A 17,527-nucleotide genomic window follows, 5' to 3' on the forward strand; every position below is an offset into this window, starting at 1 on the left:
GCACCCAAATAATGATTTACCCACACATATAGTGTATTGGTGTACTCAGGACAAATTGGAAGACTTTTGGGGTCCAATTTCTCCTGTTACCATTGGTAAAATAAAAAAATTGGATGTGAAGTAAATTTTTTGTGAAAAAAAGTTAAATGTTCATTTTTTTAAACATTCCCAAAAATTCATGTGAAGCACCTGAAGGGTTAATAAACTTATTGAATGTGGTTTTGAGCACCTTAAGGGGTGCAGTTTTTAGAAGGGTGTCACTTTTGGATATTTTCTATCATATAGACCCCTCAAAGAAACTTCAAATGTGATGTGGTCCCTAAAAAAAATGGTGTTGTAAAAATAAGAAATCGCTGTTTTTTAATTTTAACCCTTATAACTTCCTACCAAAAAAAATTGGTTCCAAAATTGTGCTGATGTAAAGTAAACATGTGGGAAATGTTACTTATTAAGTATTTTATGTGACATATCTCTGTGATTTAAGGGTATGAAAATTCAAATTTGGAAAATTGAGAAATTTTTAAAAATTTTTGCCAAATTTCAGTTTTTTTCACAAATAAATGCAAGTCATATCAAAGAAATATAACCACAATCATGAAGTACAATATGTCACAAAAAAACAATGCCAGAGTCACCGGGATCCATGGAAGAATTTCAGAGTTATTACCTCATAAAGGGACAGTGGTCAGAATTGTAAAATCTGGCCCGGTCATTAACGTGCAAACCACCCTTGGGGGTGAAGGGGTTAATATGAGGGAGCATCCAATAAACCTATATGTGCTCCCAATGTCAAACAAGGAAAAGAGGCCTTTTATAGGCTATGTAGTGAAAATGTGGAAGAAAATAGCACCATGCACTGAAAATGGATGCAAATCACATCACAGACATCAAGACTAGGTAAAAATTTGCACAGTCATATTGCAGTTGTTGAAGAATCGGAAACAAAGTCGCATACCATTCTTCTCACTCTCCAGTATCAAAATCAGACAGATTTTTAAAAAAACGCTAGTGTGTTTCCGGCCTAAAGAGGACTTCCTAATACACAAATATGTAGCATTTTTTTTTCCTTTATGAATTTGCTTGTGGAATTTTCACTGTCTGTTATACTAGCAGCGATGTAAATGAGCAGACAAATGCTTGGAAATCACTGAAGGTTTTGGATTTGAAATATGATTTTATGAAAAACAGTGTGTAAAATATGCTGAAACGCTGCAGAAATTCTTCAACTAAATTCATATCTGCTTTTACAGAAAATTTCCCTACAGGACATACACTAGAATGCAAAAAACACCTTCATAAAAAACGTTGTATAAGATTAAGGAAAGAATACATAAAAGTACAGATCATAAAAACTTTAATAATTGTTTTGTCAAGTTTTCAAAACTATCAGCATATCAAGATATTTTAGTAGCATTACCAAAAAAATGAACAGAAGAATAAGTTGGTATGCATATAAAATATAGGAGCATTGGCCATTAAACAGACAAAACATAAGCTAGAATGAAAATGAACATATACCCTCCTATAAGTAAGTAAAAAGCAATAGTGGATATTAATAGTATATCTCCTGCTCCCTCCACATTCACACAACAACTGATTTAAAACTTGCTCCAATTAGGCCTCAGCCTACTCCATGATTGACCCTGGGCTCCAACACCGCCAGTTGCTGCTCAGAAGTGCCATCTGCACAGAGAAAATAACTAGCTCCTGTGTTAGTGGGGTTCAGTAACGTCAGCTGCTCCCCTGCTGTGTGTCCGGCAATATCTCCTGCTCCCTCCACATTCACACAACAACTGATTTAAAACTTGCTCCAATTAGCCCTCAGCCTACTCCATGATTGACCCTGGTCTCCAACACCGCCAGTTGCTGCTCAGAAGTGCCGTCTGCACTGTCAACATATGCTCCAGTGTTAGTGGGGTTCAGTAACGTCAGCTGATCCCCTGCTGTGTGTCCGGCAATTTCGCCTGCTCTGTCCACATTCACACTACTCCATATTTTAAAATTGCTCCAATTAGGCCTCTGGCTACACTCTGTTTCTACTGTAATCCCTGGCTCCAACACCAACAGTTTCTGCTCAGAAGTGTCTTTGGCACAGGTACTCCCTCCTGCACAGCCTGGTTCCAGCACGCCCGCTGTTTACGGGTAGTGTCAACGTCACTTTGGCACCAATACATTGTCCTGTCGTGTTGCGTTCGGGTTAGCCGACTCTATGGTGCCTGCAGTTTAGGTGCTTCCTAAGTGGGCTGTGTGATCTGTCAATAAAGCCTGGTTCCATAGTGCCAATAGGACAAGCACCCCCCGTAGGACTGTGGGTTTCGGTAACTACGGCAAGCTCGCGGCCTTGCAAAGTTGTTTTTCAGAGGTACTTTCTGCTACCCATCCAGGTTCCAGCCCCATCAGCTGGTTCTCGGCAGTGCCATTGGCTCTTGTTCCTTCTGCTGCCCCTCTGTGTTCCAGCACCGTCAGCTGGTTCTTGGCAGTGCCTTTGGCTTAGGTGCCTCCATCTCGGTATCCGAGTTCCAGCAACGTCTGCTGGTTCTTGGTAGTGCTTTCTAGCACCGGTACCTCCTGCTTAGTAACCGTGTTCCAGTACCGTCAGCTGGTCCTCGGTAGTGCCATTGGCTCTTGTTCCTTCTGCTGCCCCTCCGGGTTCCAGCACCATCAGCTGGTTCTCGGCAGTGCCTTTGGCTTAGGTGCCTCCATCTCGGTATCCGAGTTCCAGCAAAGTCTGCTGGTCCTTGGTAGTGCTTTCTAGCACAGGTACCTCCTGCTCAGTTACCGGGTTCCAGTGCCGTCAGCTGGTCCTCGGTAGTGCCATTGGCTCTTGTTACTTCTGCTGCCCCTCCGGTTTTCAGCACCGCCAGCTGGTTCTCAGCAGTGTATTTGGCACGGGTACTCCATCCTGCCCAGCCTGGTTCCAGCACGCCAGCTGTTTCCGGGAAGTGTCAAGGTCACTTTGGCACCAATACGTTGTCCTGTCGTGTTGTGGTCGGGTTAGCCAATTCTATGGTGCCTGCAGTTTAGGTGCTTCCTATGTGGGCTGCGGGATCTGGCAATAAAGGCTGGTTCCGCAGTTCCAATAGGACAAGCACCTCCTGTAGGTCTGTGGGTTTTGGTAACTGAGGCCGGCTCGCGGCCTTGCAATGTTGTTTTTCAGGGGTACTTTCTGCTACCAAGCCGAGTTCCAGCACCGTCAGCTTATTCTCGGCAGTGCCATTGGCTCTTCTTCCTTCTGTTGCCCCTCCGGGTTCCAGCACCGTCAGCTGGTTCTCGGCAGTGCCTTTGGCTTAGGTGCCTCCATCTCGGTATCCGAGTTCCAGCAACGTCTGCTGGTCCTTGGTAGTGCTTTCTAGCACAGGTACCTCCTGCTTAATAACCGGGTTCCAGTACCGTCAGCTGGTCCTCGGTAATGTCATTGGCTCTTGTTACTTCTGCTGCCCCTCCGAGTTCCAGCACCGTCAGCTGGTTCTCAGCAGTGCCTTTGGCTTAGGTGCCTCCATCTCGGTATCTGAGTTCCAGCAACGTCTGCTGGTCCTTGGTAGTGCTTTCTAGCACAGGTATCTCCTGCTTAGTAACCATGTTCCAGTACCGTCAGCTAGTTATTGGTAATGCCATTGGCTCTTGTATCTTCTGCTACCCCTCCGGTTTCCATGACCGTCAGCTGGTTCTCGGCAGTGTATTTGGCACGGGGACTCCCTCCTGCCCAGCCTGGTTCCAGCACACCAGCTGTTTCCGGGAAGTGTCAAGGTCACTTTGGCACCAATACGTTGTCCTGTCGTGTTGCGATCGAAATATGGTGCCTGCAGTTTAGGTGCTTCCTATGTGGGCTGCGGGATCTGGGAATAAAGGCTGGTTCCGTAGTGCCAATAGGACAAGCACCCCCTGTAGGACTGTGGGTTTTGGTACCTGTGGCCAGCTCGCGGCCTTGCAACTTTTTTTTCAGGGGTACCTTCTGCTGCCCCTCCAGGTTCCAGCACCGTCAGCTGGTTCTCAGCAGTGCCTTTTGCTTATGTGCCTCCATCTCGGTATCCGAGTTCCAGCAACGTCTGCTGGTCCTCGGTAGTGCCTTTGGCTCTTGTTCCTTCTGCTGCCCCTCTGGCTTCCAGCGCCGTCAGCTCGTTCTCGGCAGTGCCTTTGGCTTAGGTGCCTCCATCTCGGTATCCGAGTTCCAGGAACGTCTGCTGGTCCTTGGTAGTGCTTTCTAGCACAGGTACCTCCTGCTTAGTAACCGGGTACCAGTACCATCAGCTGGTCCTTGGTAGTGCCATTGGCTCTTCTTCCTTCTGCTACCCATCCGGGTTCCAGTACCATCAGCTGGTTCTCGGTAGTTCCTCAGCCTTCTTGTACCTTCTGCCACATTTCCAAGTTCAAGCTTTTTGAAATGGTTTTTGGTAATCACTCTTGATCTCCCTGACGACGACCCTGAAGACCACCCCAAAGAAGACCAAAAAGATGACCCTGAAGAAGATAACCAAGAGGACAAAGAACATGAAGACAACCAACAAGATACAGAACAACAAGAGACAGAAGACCAAATTATAAGCAGAAGAAGACTAAGCAGTGTATGGGGGTGAGTCTGTTCCTCCTCGTGGTGCCCTTGGAAAATGCCTGCTGCTGCATGCCAAACTCAACGCGGACAAATCCTGTTGTAAATCTTTTGTGACATACAGAACGGAAGGTTGTAATCTTCAAACTTTTATAGATAACAACTACAGGAATGCCTGTCACAAATAAGAATATGATGAAGAAGAAGAATAGGAAGAAGATGAAGAAGTAGAATATGAAGAAGGATAATAGTTGAATAAGAAGAATAAAAAAAAGAATAATAGGAAGAAGGTGAAGAAGATGAATAAGGTGAAGAAGAAGTTGATGAAAACGATGCTGCTGCTGCTGCTGCTGCTGAGGATCATGAAGGAGAAAGTGTGGGAGAGTAAAAAAGAAGGTGAAGAGCATGGAAGTAGTGAAACATACATATCTGACAAAATATAACAAAGCTTAACATAGTCAATATCTTTGTAACTCCGAGCGTCTTAAAAAATTTTTATTCCTGCTATTCCATTTGATTGGGCTAAACCTCTATGGCTTTAATGTCTTCTCCACCTCCCCCAATACATTCTACATTATTCTTAGTTGTTTTTCTTCATGTAGAATTAACCTACAAGGAAAGAAAGGGTCTATTTTAATTCCAATATTTCTGTCCCATTGACTTGCATTGGTTTCTTGTATCGGAATCTTCGATATCCGATACTTTTTGAGTATCGGTCCAATCTAATCTGATCCGGTATTTCACGATATCGGAAGGTATCGCTCAACACTAATTACAACACAATATAAAAAGCCGTAAAACGGTAATGGATCTCAAGAGTACAGCTGTACACAGTGTTGATGTCATTGTTGTCAATCTCATTATTTATTTCCACAGTCAGAAAATAAGTCTCACTTGGTCAGTTTGGATTAGACCAGAATATAAAAAGCAGTAAATGGGTAATGTATCACAAGCGTAGAGCTGTATACACTAGTGTCGGGGTAATTTTTAAATGTACATCTAAATTGCAGGAGTAACCCACAGACTGTCACACGCTCAGGATGGATCACACCACAATATAACAAGAAGATCCGCAAGAAATAATCACACATGTGGGACAATGTTCCAGGTGTCAATGATACACTTAGAGTGGTGGGTGGAGGAGGACTTCCTGGCAGAAAGGGTACAGTATCACCAGATAGCATAGTTTAAACATTAAAAATGTATGTCTATATATTCAGGAGTAGTGTTGAGCCACCCTGCTAGTGTTCCAGTTCGTTTTGGTTCGTCGAACACGAGGCAAGTTTGTCGAATGTTTGTCGAACGTTCGACGAACAACGTCGAACACCATTGAAAACAATGGCAGGCAAACACAAACACATGCAAACACATAGAAAACAATTACAAAACACCTTAAAAGGTGTCCCAAAGCAGACAAAATGCTCAGAAGATAAAAATAACATATGGAAAAGAGCAACTACATTTAGAGAAGAGGTGGAGGAGTAAAAGTAGGAGGAGGAGACACAGATATAGGCATGTTATGCCCTTTTGAAGTCAAGAAAGGCTGGAATAAAAATGTAAAATAACAAAAAACTGTAAAAATCTGACATCGAAGACGATCATATACCTTCGGACTTCCCACCATAAATTAGGCCAACTGGTGATCGGGCGGCGGTGGATGTCCGTTTTTAGTTGTGCTAGCGATTTGTAAGCTTAATTCCGCTAATGAGCGAGACTCCGGCATGCCCCCGCGGTACATGTCAAGCTTACTAGAGGGACACGCGACGCTCTGGCACACGAGATCGATCAATAACAGGTCTGTCATGCCCTTACATGTCCGGGGCTGCATGCGCGCTACACTGAAAGGTCCAGCTTGTGTCGCTTACAGGTGCAGATAACCCACTGAACCCCGTTAGTGATGGGGATCTGGGATTCCAATTCTTCCCCGCGAACGAGGATTTCCCAGTAAGTGCAGGTCAACCGGAATTCCGGAATTAGGCCTAACCAGCATTCCAGAAAAAATGAAAAAATTAAGTGTCCAAACCACAGGTGCTGTATCTTGTTTAACAGCTGGGCTCCTATGCTGAGTAGCACGCAGTTCTTACATAAACAGACGGCATAGCTTGGTTCACTGGTGGGCTCCTCTGCTGAGTAGCAGACAGTGCTACAAGGCCCAAAAGGATTTTCTGGACAAGATGCGGTAAAAATAATTAGAAACACACACGGTGTATCTCCTTTACAGGTGTACTACACCGCTTGCTGCCACAAACCGCTACTATGCCATAAAACAGTCTATGAACATTGAAAACCACTATTAATGTGAAAATGAAGTTACGTTTTTGGTGAACGAACCATTCTCGAACGGAACCTTGAACAGCTGAATTTTAAGCAAAGTGTTCGAGTTCAACGAACTGCTCAAACACCGCCCAAAACAGCTGGAATTTTAACTTGGCAAACAGGTCGACTCGAACACCGCTCATCTCTAATCAGGAGGCAGACTCAGAGGGTCTCAGGCCCAGTATGGATTTGATGCGATTGTACAAAGTTGAGAAAGGGTACAGTATCACCGGATAACAGGTATATATAGCATAGTTTAAACATTAAAAACCTATGTCTATATATCAGGAGGCAGACTCAGAGGGTCTCAGGTCCAGTATGGATTTGACGTGATTGTACAAAGTTGAGAAAGGGTACAGTATCACCGGATAACAGGTATATATATCATAGTTTAAACATTAAAAACCTATGTCTATATATCAGGAGGCAGACTCAGAGGGTCTCAGGTCCAGTATGGATTTGACGTGATTGTACAAAGTTGAGAAAGGGTACAGTATCACCGGATAACAGGTATATATAGCATAGTTTAAACATTAAAAACCTATGTCTATATATCAGGAGGCAGACTCAGAGGGTCTCAGGTCCAGTATGGATTTGACGTGATTGTACAAAGTTGAGAAAGGGTACAGTATCACCGGATAACAGGTATATATATCATAGTTTAAACATTAAAAACCAATGTGTATATATCAGGAGGCTGACTCAGACGGTCTCAGGCCCAGTATGGATTCGACGTGATTGTAGAAAGTTGAGAAAGGGTACAGTATCACTGGATAGCAGGTATATAGAGCATAGTTTAAAAAGTAAACATCTGCGTATATATTTCTGAAGTCCGACAAAGACACTCACAGCCTCAGTATGGATTAGACAAGAATCAAAAAAGTAGAAAAAGGGTTATGTATTTGAAGCGTGCACAAGTATACACTGTTGGGGTAATTTTCAATCTTCATATATATTTCAGGCTCAGTAAGACAGTCCAGACTCTCCGCAAGAGGAAACGAGATGGATACAAGTACAGACGGAAAGTCGACTGATTGCAGGAATTTTGGAATTACTAATCACGGTAAAAACTCCTGGGAGAATTCTCAGAGGCGATGCTGACCCTCAATTACTTTGTCTAGGGAGACAGCGAAAACAGTTCTTGTGAAGAAAGGTTTGCTGTACCGCAGTACCATGGAACCCATCAAATTGTGATCACAGGGACAGATGTAGACATTGTCCTCACTGCCTATCATGATCTGTCAGGTAACTTTGGAGTGCAAAAGACAGAAGCCACTGGCCATAGGCGATTCTACTGGATTGGCATCAGAGGGCACATTTAAAAATGTGGGCAGGAATGTCACACGTCTGTGAGTAGGAAAACCGTGAAAGCTGATGATAAACCACCTCTGCATCTCATTGTGAGTCAACGTCCATAACAAATAGAAGCCATTGATCATCTGAAGATAGAGCCCAGCAGGACAGGGCATAGCTACATCTTAACCATCATCTATCATTTCACCAAATTTGTATTGGCAGTCCCAGTGAAGTATTTAACAGGCCAGACTACACAGTGTTGGAGCAGGGAGAGGTAAGTATTGCAAGTGCTGGTGCCCTGAGCAAGCAGGGGGCCCACTCATGGGCGGCGGTACTGGCACAGGGCCCCTCATAGTACGCCGGTGTGTCTGAAGGCGGGTGTGCACACCCACCATCAGAGACACTTGATTGTACTATGAGGGACATTGTGCCAGTGCCATTGCCAAAGAGTGTGCCCACCCACCTGTCCAGGGCAACGGCACTCGCACGGGTGCGTGCACCAGGTGGTGACCCTGGCCCTGTGGGGGGAGACAGCCCAGTTAGGGAGGTGGAAAAAATGGCATATGTTGATGTTGGACATTAAACAATGGATGGGAAAAGACAACCAAGCCGTCAGGAAAAAAATCATTTTATAATAGTAAAGAACCTGAGGCTGCAAAAGAGTTCTTTCAATATGCGTGGATGGTCGAGATTCAGCAGCTGCAAAAGGAGTAATTGGAGAAGTCGGCGGAAGAGGTGGAAAAAAGCAAGCCGTTTTTCTGGCAACCGTGTCAGCAGGGGAGGGTGGGACAAAATCCTTTGAAACCCATGCATGGTTCATTTTAATGAAGGTTAGATCATCAACATTTTGAGTCGACAGACGGGTCCTCTTTTCTGTCAGGATTGATCCAGCAGCACTGAAGACTCGTTCAGATAACACACTAGCAGCAGGGCAAGCGAGCTCCTGTAAGGCATATTGTGCCAATTCAGGCCATGTGTCAAGTTTACTGGCCCAATAGTCAAAGGGGAATGACCGGTGAGGGAGAACATCGATATGGGAGGAGAAGTAGTTTGTTACCATAGTTGACAACTGCTGTCTCCTGTCACTTTCGATCGATGCAGTATTACCAGTCGTGTGAGCGGTACTTGAAAAATCAGTCCACAAGATGGTCATGAAACCCCTGTCTCCAACGCCACTTCGGCAGTGTGCACCACGAACACCTCTTCCATGTTGCCCCTACGGCTCGTTGGAAAAACATCACCGCCGCTGTGTGCTGGGAATGCCTCAAACAAACGGTTTACCAGAGTTGCTTGTTTGTTAGCCAATATTAGCTCTAGGTTCTCCTGTGGCATGATGTTTTGGAATTTGCCTTTATAGCGTGGATCCAGGATGCTGGCCAACCAGTAGTCGTCATCGTTCATCATTTTGGCAATGCGGGGGTCCCTATTTAGGATCTGCAAAGCATAATCAGACATGTGGGCCAATGTTCCAGGTGTCAATGATGCACTGCAAGTGCTGGGTGGAGGAGCACTTTCTGGCAAATCCACATCCCTCCAGTCACGCACAAACCCTGTACCTGACCTTGCCACGCCAACATTTTTTCTTGCCCCCTGAGAAGCATCCTCCTCCCCAAAATAATCATCCCCATCATCCTCCTCCACCTCCTCTTCCTCTTTTTCCTCCACCTCGTCCAAGAGACTTCCCTGAGCAGACAATGGCTGACTGTCATCAAGGCTTCCCCCCTCCTCTTCCTCCTTGGCTGCAGACGCCTGCTCCTTAATGTGCGTCAAAGTTTGCATGAGCAGATGCATAAGTGGGATGCTCATGCTTATGATGGCGTCATCTGCGCTTACCAGCCGTGAGGATTCCTCAGAACACTGAAGGACTTTACAGAGGTCTTTCAGCTTCGACCACTGCACACCAGACAACTCCATGTCTGCCTGCAAACTGCCTGCCCGTGTATCCTCCCACAAATGAATTACAGCCTACCTCTGTTCGCACAGCCTCTGAACCATGTGCAGCGTGGAGTTCCACCTTGTTGCAACATCGATAATTAGGCGGTGCTTGGGAAGTTGGAGCAATCGCTGCAGCTTCTGCATACGACTGGAGTGTATGGGTGACCGGTGGATGTGCGAGCACAGTCTTCTCACCTTATGGAGCAGGGGTGTTAACTCCAGATAATTATTGAGGAAGCACTACACCACCAGGTTCAAGGTATGAGCCAGGCAAGGTATGTGTCTGAGTTTTTAAAGGGCTATGGCTGCCACAAAATTCCGGCCGTTATCACTAACTACCTTGCCTGCCTCAAGATGTAGACTGCGCAGCCATGACTCAGTTTGTCGCTGCAAGTAGTCGGCCAGTACCTCTGTGGTGTGTCTGTTGTCGCCCAAACACATCATCTTCAACACAGCCTGCTCACGCTTACCACTAGCTGTTCGATAGTGGGACACCTCGTGTGCAACACTGGCAGCAGTGGATGGAGTGCTCGTGCGACTGCGCTCTGTGGACGAGATTTCGCTTCTGGAGGAGGAGGAGGGTCGGACATCTACAGCCAACTGTTTCCTACACCGTGGGTTAGGCAGCACTGTCCCATCGCTGCTGTCCGCTGTGGAGCCTGCATCCACCACATTAACCCAGTGCGCAGTGATGGACACGTAATGGCCCTGGCCATGCCTACTGGACCATGCATCTGTTGTGAGATGCACCTTTCCACTCACTGATTGCTTGAGTGCATGGACAATACGGTCTTTCACATGCACGTGGAGGGCTGGGATGGCTTTTCGTGAAAAGTGCCGACTGGGTAGGTCATAGCATGGTACTGCGTAGGCCATAAGCTCGCGGAAAGCTTTGCTTTCAACCAACCGGTAGGGCATCATCTCTAATGAGATTAGTTTGGCAATGTGGGCGTTCAAAGCCAGTGTACATGGATGAGAGGATGAGTACTTTCTTGTCCTACTCAGAGTCTTTGGTAGGGTGAGCTGGACTTGAGAGCTGCATATGGTGGATCTAGCGGTGGACATGGCGGACTGAGAGAGGGTTGGTGATGGTGTTGGTGGTGTTGCTGATGGCCTAGATTCAGTCTTTCATAGCAATAACATTGTGATTCCATGACTGATTTGCCCTTGCAATGACACCTCAACATTTGCTGCTGGTGGTGTGCTAACCGGTGGGCTTACAGTGGGGGTAGCGATGTAGCGTTGCTGACTACCTTCATTTGGAGCAGGTGCACATGTGGTACGTGAGGTTTGGTAGTTCGTCCATGCTTGCAAGTGCATGGTGGTTAAATGTCTATGCATGCAACTGTTATTCAAGTTTCTTAGATTTTTCCCTTGGCTAAAGATCTTTGCACACTTCTTACAGATAACTTTTGCCTGATCATTAGGATTTTGTTCAAAAAAGTGCCACACTGCACTCTTCCTTCTATGGAAGACATTTTGAGACATTCCACGCTGTGCTAATTTGACAGTCTGGCCAAGCTGTCCTGCAACTCTTTTGGTTTTTGTGACACGTTTTTGGCCTGCTATGGTCATGCCAGATAACAGCTGTTGCGATGTCGTTGCCTGCTGCGGATCCTCCTCCTCCTCTTCTGAGCTATTGGCAGCGGCACCCTCTTCCCCAATGGATGCCAATCTGGGTCAACAACTGGGTCATCCATCACCTCCTCTTCAATTTCATGTGCACCTTCCTCTGTGTCACCTTGTAAGGTGGTATAGTATGCGGGAAGGGACACCTGAGTTTCATCAGGGTCTGATTCTGCCTCAGTACACTGCGAGGACAATGTAGTGCTCTGAGTGAATGTACCAGCAGAAAAATCTAGCAGTGGCTGTGCATCAGTGCACTCCATGTGAGATTCATCTTGGACTGGGGAATTCATGATTTGACTTGCTAACCCAGGCATGGTATGTGAAAAGAGCTCCATGGAGTAATCGGTAGTTTGGCCTGCCACATCCTTGACTTTTGGTAGGGGTGAAGGACGTAAGGAAAGGTGTTGTTCCTGACCAGGAGCCTCCACTGACGTAATGTAGCAGGTGATTCCTTGACATTCTGGTGGCTTACAAAGCTAAAGAAGAAAATAACCGGGTGCCTCTAGTGGTCACCTACAACCCAAATCTGGAAGTGCTAAGGGAAGCTGCACGGAAATTACAACCTTTACTACAAAAAGATGCCCGATTACAGTCCATTTTTCCAGACCCCCCACTGCTGTGTTTTAGGCAGCCCCCAAATTTAAAAAGCATCATTGTCAGAAGCTCCCTGTCCTCTCCAACAGCTGCAGGAACCTTTCCTTGCAACCAGAAAAAATGTAAAACCTGTCCATTTATAATGGTCACGGACAAGATAAAGATCCCCAACTCACATCAGGACTACAAGATCCCAGGTACTTTCAGCTGCATTACATCTAATGTGGTGTACTTAATTATTTGTACTAAATGTCCAACTGGGGGTCTGTATGTGGGGGAGACAGGGCAAAAGCTTAGAACAAGGATGAATGCTCATCGTCACACAATAAGAGAAAAAAGAATGGATCTACCTGTGGCAAAACATTTTTGTATCCCTGATCACAGCAACGTGGATATGAAATTACTGGTATTGAAAGGTAACTTCACATCTCAGAGAGAGAGACGTGTTTGTGAGTATAAATTTATGACGACCTTTGACACACTCAGTGCTGGAATGAATGTGTCGCATGGATTTATGTCTTTTTACATCAATTAAGGAATTTGCTTTCAAGACCTTGTTGAGGCATCACAACACATTAGGAGACCCCAATCAGAGGACTATAAAACATCCGGACTCCTTATCTATGAACTGGTCCAATATTTATGCTTCTCCCTCTCCCGTATTGATAGTTCTGCTTCACGTCACTTGTCTTATCTATTGCTTTTTTTCTGTGTTGTATTGTGCATAAATATGTGACTTCAGATTTTGTATTAGTCTAGCGTGAAGAAGAGACCTGAGTAGTCTCAAAAGCTTGCAATGTGTTACCATCTTTTCAGTTAGCCATTAAAAGGTATCAACCACTAAGGACTCTTAATTCTGAATATTTTTCTATCTACTGGCTAACACGGTACAAAGATATACATCTTTCCTGTATAAGATTGGTGAGAATTTGAATCTCATTATAGATGTGAGGACGCTGAACTATTGTCTCTGGCCCAATAGAGATTACACCTCAATGTAACAGGCTGAAATTGGATGGTGTATGACAAGGTGGAGGGTGTCAATAGGATTGGTGAGAATTTGGATCTCATAAGAGATTTGAGGACACTGACAATGATGCTCTCAGTCCAAGTTTGGACGCAGGCATCCTAATAAGCAGGACTGCTGCACACACAAAAGGGTGGAAAAATGAACGCTTGGAAACTATGCAGAAAAGAGGAAGAAAAGTATTTTTGCTTTTAAAAAAGCAGTTAACAGCAATGCAGCTATCAGGGAGCCTTATAAGGCAGCCTAATAACCAACAGAGCTGATGCACAAAAATAGAGCCTCCCCTGTCACTGCACACAAAGTGTTGTGTTGTAAGTGGAAATCGCTAACAGCAGAAGCAGTTTATTGGTTCTTCTTCCCTGCCTAATGCTCTCCTTACAGAATCATCATCATCAGCTCTCCCTATGCTAAGATCGGCAGAAGTAAGATTGCGGTCGGCGTTCACACCCTTGTATAGCACCTGTGACACCACACAAAGCAAGCCAATCACTTGCATGCCCTTCTCAAAGATGGTGGTGACCGATGCCTATGTCATCGCGTTGCTCACAGTGTGCGTCCTCCATCATTGGCTGAAAAAGGGTGCTGGAAGCATCTTCTGAAACGCGACTTTGGCGCTCTGGTCGCCGACCTCATGGCCAACCTCACGCTATGGTCTGGTGTCGTTTCATGAAACCCGACTTCAGTGAAAGTCACCGACTTTTGAATATGACCGACCCGTTTCGCTCAACTCTACCTGTGTCTCTATGTAAATGCTCTCTGTGTATACATGCATTTGCATCTATGTGCTCTGTTTATACAGCTATGTCTATATGTACGTGCTTTGTGTATACTTATGTTTATACATGTATGTGCTTTGAGTCTAAGTGTGTGTATGTGCTCAGTGGATGCATATGTCTGTATGTATTTGCTCTGTGCATATACTGTATGTATATGGCTGGGTTTATTTATTTTTGTTTATAGATATGATTCCAGATATGTGTTCTGTTTATACATGTGTATATATATATAGTATATATATATTTATACTCTGTGTATATCATCCTTGTCCTTCTCACCTGCCCCCCATGTCCAGCCACTAGCACATCATCGCAGAAACCTCGCACATCTAGACACACACAGACTCACAGACTCTTTTCTACTTCTGTCCTCCATTTCATCACTCCATGATACGGACACCGCTACCACTTTCTAAAATGCAACCCTCACATCAGCCATAGACTCAGTTGCCTCTCTCACGCCGTGTCCACACAATGAATTCTATTATCAAAACAGAAGTTCTCTTGCAAAAATACAGCTCACTAACAAGAATGACAATTAATATTTAGCTTGCAAAGTGCGAAAGTGCATAGCAGCAAAAAATTCCAAAAAGAAATATTTTTCCAAACAGCCTTGTATAAAGCCACTTCATAAAGTGCAATAGTGTAAGGAAAAAATGCAAAGAAAACAAATTCAATAAGCAGCTTGTCAGCGTACAAAGTTAGAGGCTATGCCTGCAGAGTGCAAACTAGAGTTGAACGACTTTGGTTTCATGAAACGGATTCATCAACTCAATGCCAACTTTTAATCCCCATTGACTTGCATTGGGGTCGGGTTTCGGACGAAACTCCGACTTTTTTTTGCCCTAGTGGGACCAGTTTCATCTGAAACAAATTTTGTTTCATGAAACCCGATCCGACCAAAGTTGCTCAACTCTACTTGACACCATTATTCCAAAATAAATTCCCAGCTCCTATTTTTACTGGTGATCTTCTTTCCGATTGTTATGATGAAGCTAATTAAGATGTAGGAACACATTTGATGAAGCCACAAGTGATGTGCAATACAAAGTGGGACATGCAATCCACAACTTCCTCTAAGGCCTCCGTGATCTTATATGAGATATGTATTTTTTTTTCAACAACACACTTGATTGATGATGAATTTTGTATTATTTCTGGTTTTGGCATACATGCATATGCTTTGTTACAGTATATAATTGTATTTTATGTTGAGTGTTACTTGTATATTGTCTTTTTTGGCCAGAGACATTTGTTTACAGGAGGTAGGTGGTAATTCTAGCCGCGTATCATAGTAAGCTACTTGGATTTTTGTGTATGAAACATACAAAAAACAAAATGAGCAAAAACCCTGCTTTGACTAAATAAGTAAAAAGTAAAATTGCACCAAAAAAACACAGGGTTATTAGTAATTCTGTTTTTGATCAAAAATAGCATAAAAGCCATCCCACCGTTGACAAGGTGGCCCTGATAAGGACAGTCCTACGTTGTCTAATATTAAAAACTTTACCAATAGACAGCACAGGACTGTCCCAATCAAGGTCACCTTTTCAACAATGGGATGGCTTTTAGTCTATTTTTGATCAAAAACAGTATTACTAAGAACCCTGTGTTATTTAGATGCTTTTTTGCTTTTTATATATTTAGTTACAGCAGGGATTTGGCTCATTTTGTTTTTGTAGGTTTTGTATGCTTTATGGACAATGTGAACACGCGTTTATGTGCTGCATGTATGCCAACTTAAATCAAGCTCAATTGTTGTGTTCTTTGGATTTCTGTGTGTAGCACAATAGAGCAATATTGACTTATGTTTAAAACTATTTATCAGCATTTGTGTTGTTTCCATGTGTTTTTTACTGAAGTTTTAATAAATTTAATTTTTCATGAAACCCATTAGCGTGTATTTTAATGTGGCCAAAAGAGAGCAGTGCACTATGTGCTGACCACTTTCTGCATGAACTCACCCAAATGGAAATCAGTCTCTTCCCCCTCCAATCTAAGCCCTTGAGTCCCATGCTCCATCTGGAGTAGATTGCCCCATTTGATAGGGTTCTCAATCCAATTTTCCAGTTTCTTCACGCAACTAGGCCATATCCTCTTGGGAGCTAGGATGAAACTCTGATTTTCTCTCTGTACAGTTCTCCTGGTGTGGGTGACCTTGGTACATAGAGATCTGTGTGCAAAATACATGAAGTTTCATAGCTTGTGGTATATTGATATAGATGGTAGGCAGCAAAGCTGTCCCTTTCTTCAGTCACCTGACTGCTGAGCTCTGCCATTGACTGCAGAAATCAGGTCACTGCAGCAAATGTCTTTAGAGGGATATCAGTTTAAGAGTTGGGCGTCCACATTAATCAATGGAACCTTTTGCTTCTGACACTTACAATAAGTATGCGCACTATACACCTATAATCTTCCACTCGAAGATACAGTATTTTGCAACTTGGCGATGCGAACAGGTTGACATTACCTCTTGTCATACATTTTCAAATACAAAAAGGATGAGCTATGAAGGGACTAACTAGTGATCAGTCATGACCACCACCCACAAAACTAAGCTTAGCTTTCTTTAGCATTGACCTTCTCTTGTCTCAACCATGCTTTTTTTTACCATTTTGTTAACCAGTTACGGCCAATGCTTCCTTAACTTTGCACTAGTTCTACAATTCCAGAAACTGTTCTGGAGTTTGTTTCCTAAGGATTCACCAAAGACAAGTTCATATCGCAAAGTAAGATTAAATGATAAATATGAAGAAATCCTTTAAACTCTATACCTTGGTTTAGCAGGCACCACTCTGACTGAAAATAAAGGGTTCTTCTCTCTTTGGTAGGGTGTAAGCTCTCATTATCAGCAGAGTCCTCTCCCTCTGTCTCTTTTGTACTGTAAAGACCTTTATGGTCAGCATGGTAGTCTCTTTTTTTTGTCACTGCCCCCCGAGGAAGCAGGAAGCGAAATGTGCGTCGGGGCTTCAGCGTGATGTGCGGACATTACATCATGGGTAAGAGCGCCTTTACTTTTCATTAAACCCTTACCTCTTCTATCTACAGGGTGGTTGGGACGTCTTCTCTAACGCAATGATGAGCTATTAATATGTTTGGCCATCTGTGGGGTTTGGTATCCTGGGGTCCCATGACTGGTGTTACTTTTTACTTACATGAGTGGACCCAGCTTACCTATCCCCATGATCACTAGCTTATTAGGACCTCCCTCTCTCTAGTTGGGGATTGATTTTGCTCATTACCCAGCATCCTAGGCATGTAGGGACACCTATACATAATATCTTATTACTGTGTACCATTCTTAGTTCCCGGATATTACTGTTATTTTTGTTCGCTGGATCACGCCATAGGTTGCATTGTTATTCACTGGTTTTAAACATTTTTGTACGTGATTTATGGTGTGTATTA

At 44.1% G+C, this 17,527-nt stretch overlaps 1 protein-coding gene across 1 annotated transcript in view; it reads left to right on the plus strand.

The window, feature by feature from the left end:
* The window catches only part of LOC141098822 (vomeronasal type-2 receptor 26-like), a 50,199-nt gene extending 33,315 nt beyond the window's left edge, over positions 1-16,884 (plus strand). Inside the window, exon 5 of the mRNA XM_073586795.1 lies at positions 16,746-16,884. Within this exon, the coding sequence (XP_073442896.1) occupies positions 16,746-16,884 (139 nt within the window). The remainder of the gene's footprint in view (positions 1-16,745) is intronic.
* The last annotated feature ends 643 nt before the right edge of the window (positions 16,885-17,527 follow it).

Source organism: Dendrobates tinctorius, unplaced genomic scaffold (genome assembly GCF_039654945.1).
Source record: "Dendrobates tinctorius isolate UK_male_01 unplaced genomic scaffold, ASM3965494v1 ptg000095l, whole genome shotgun sequence".
NCBI classification, from domain to species: Eukaryota; Metazoa; Chordata; class Amphibia; order Anura; family Dendrobatidae; genus Dendrobates; species Dendrobates tinctorius.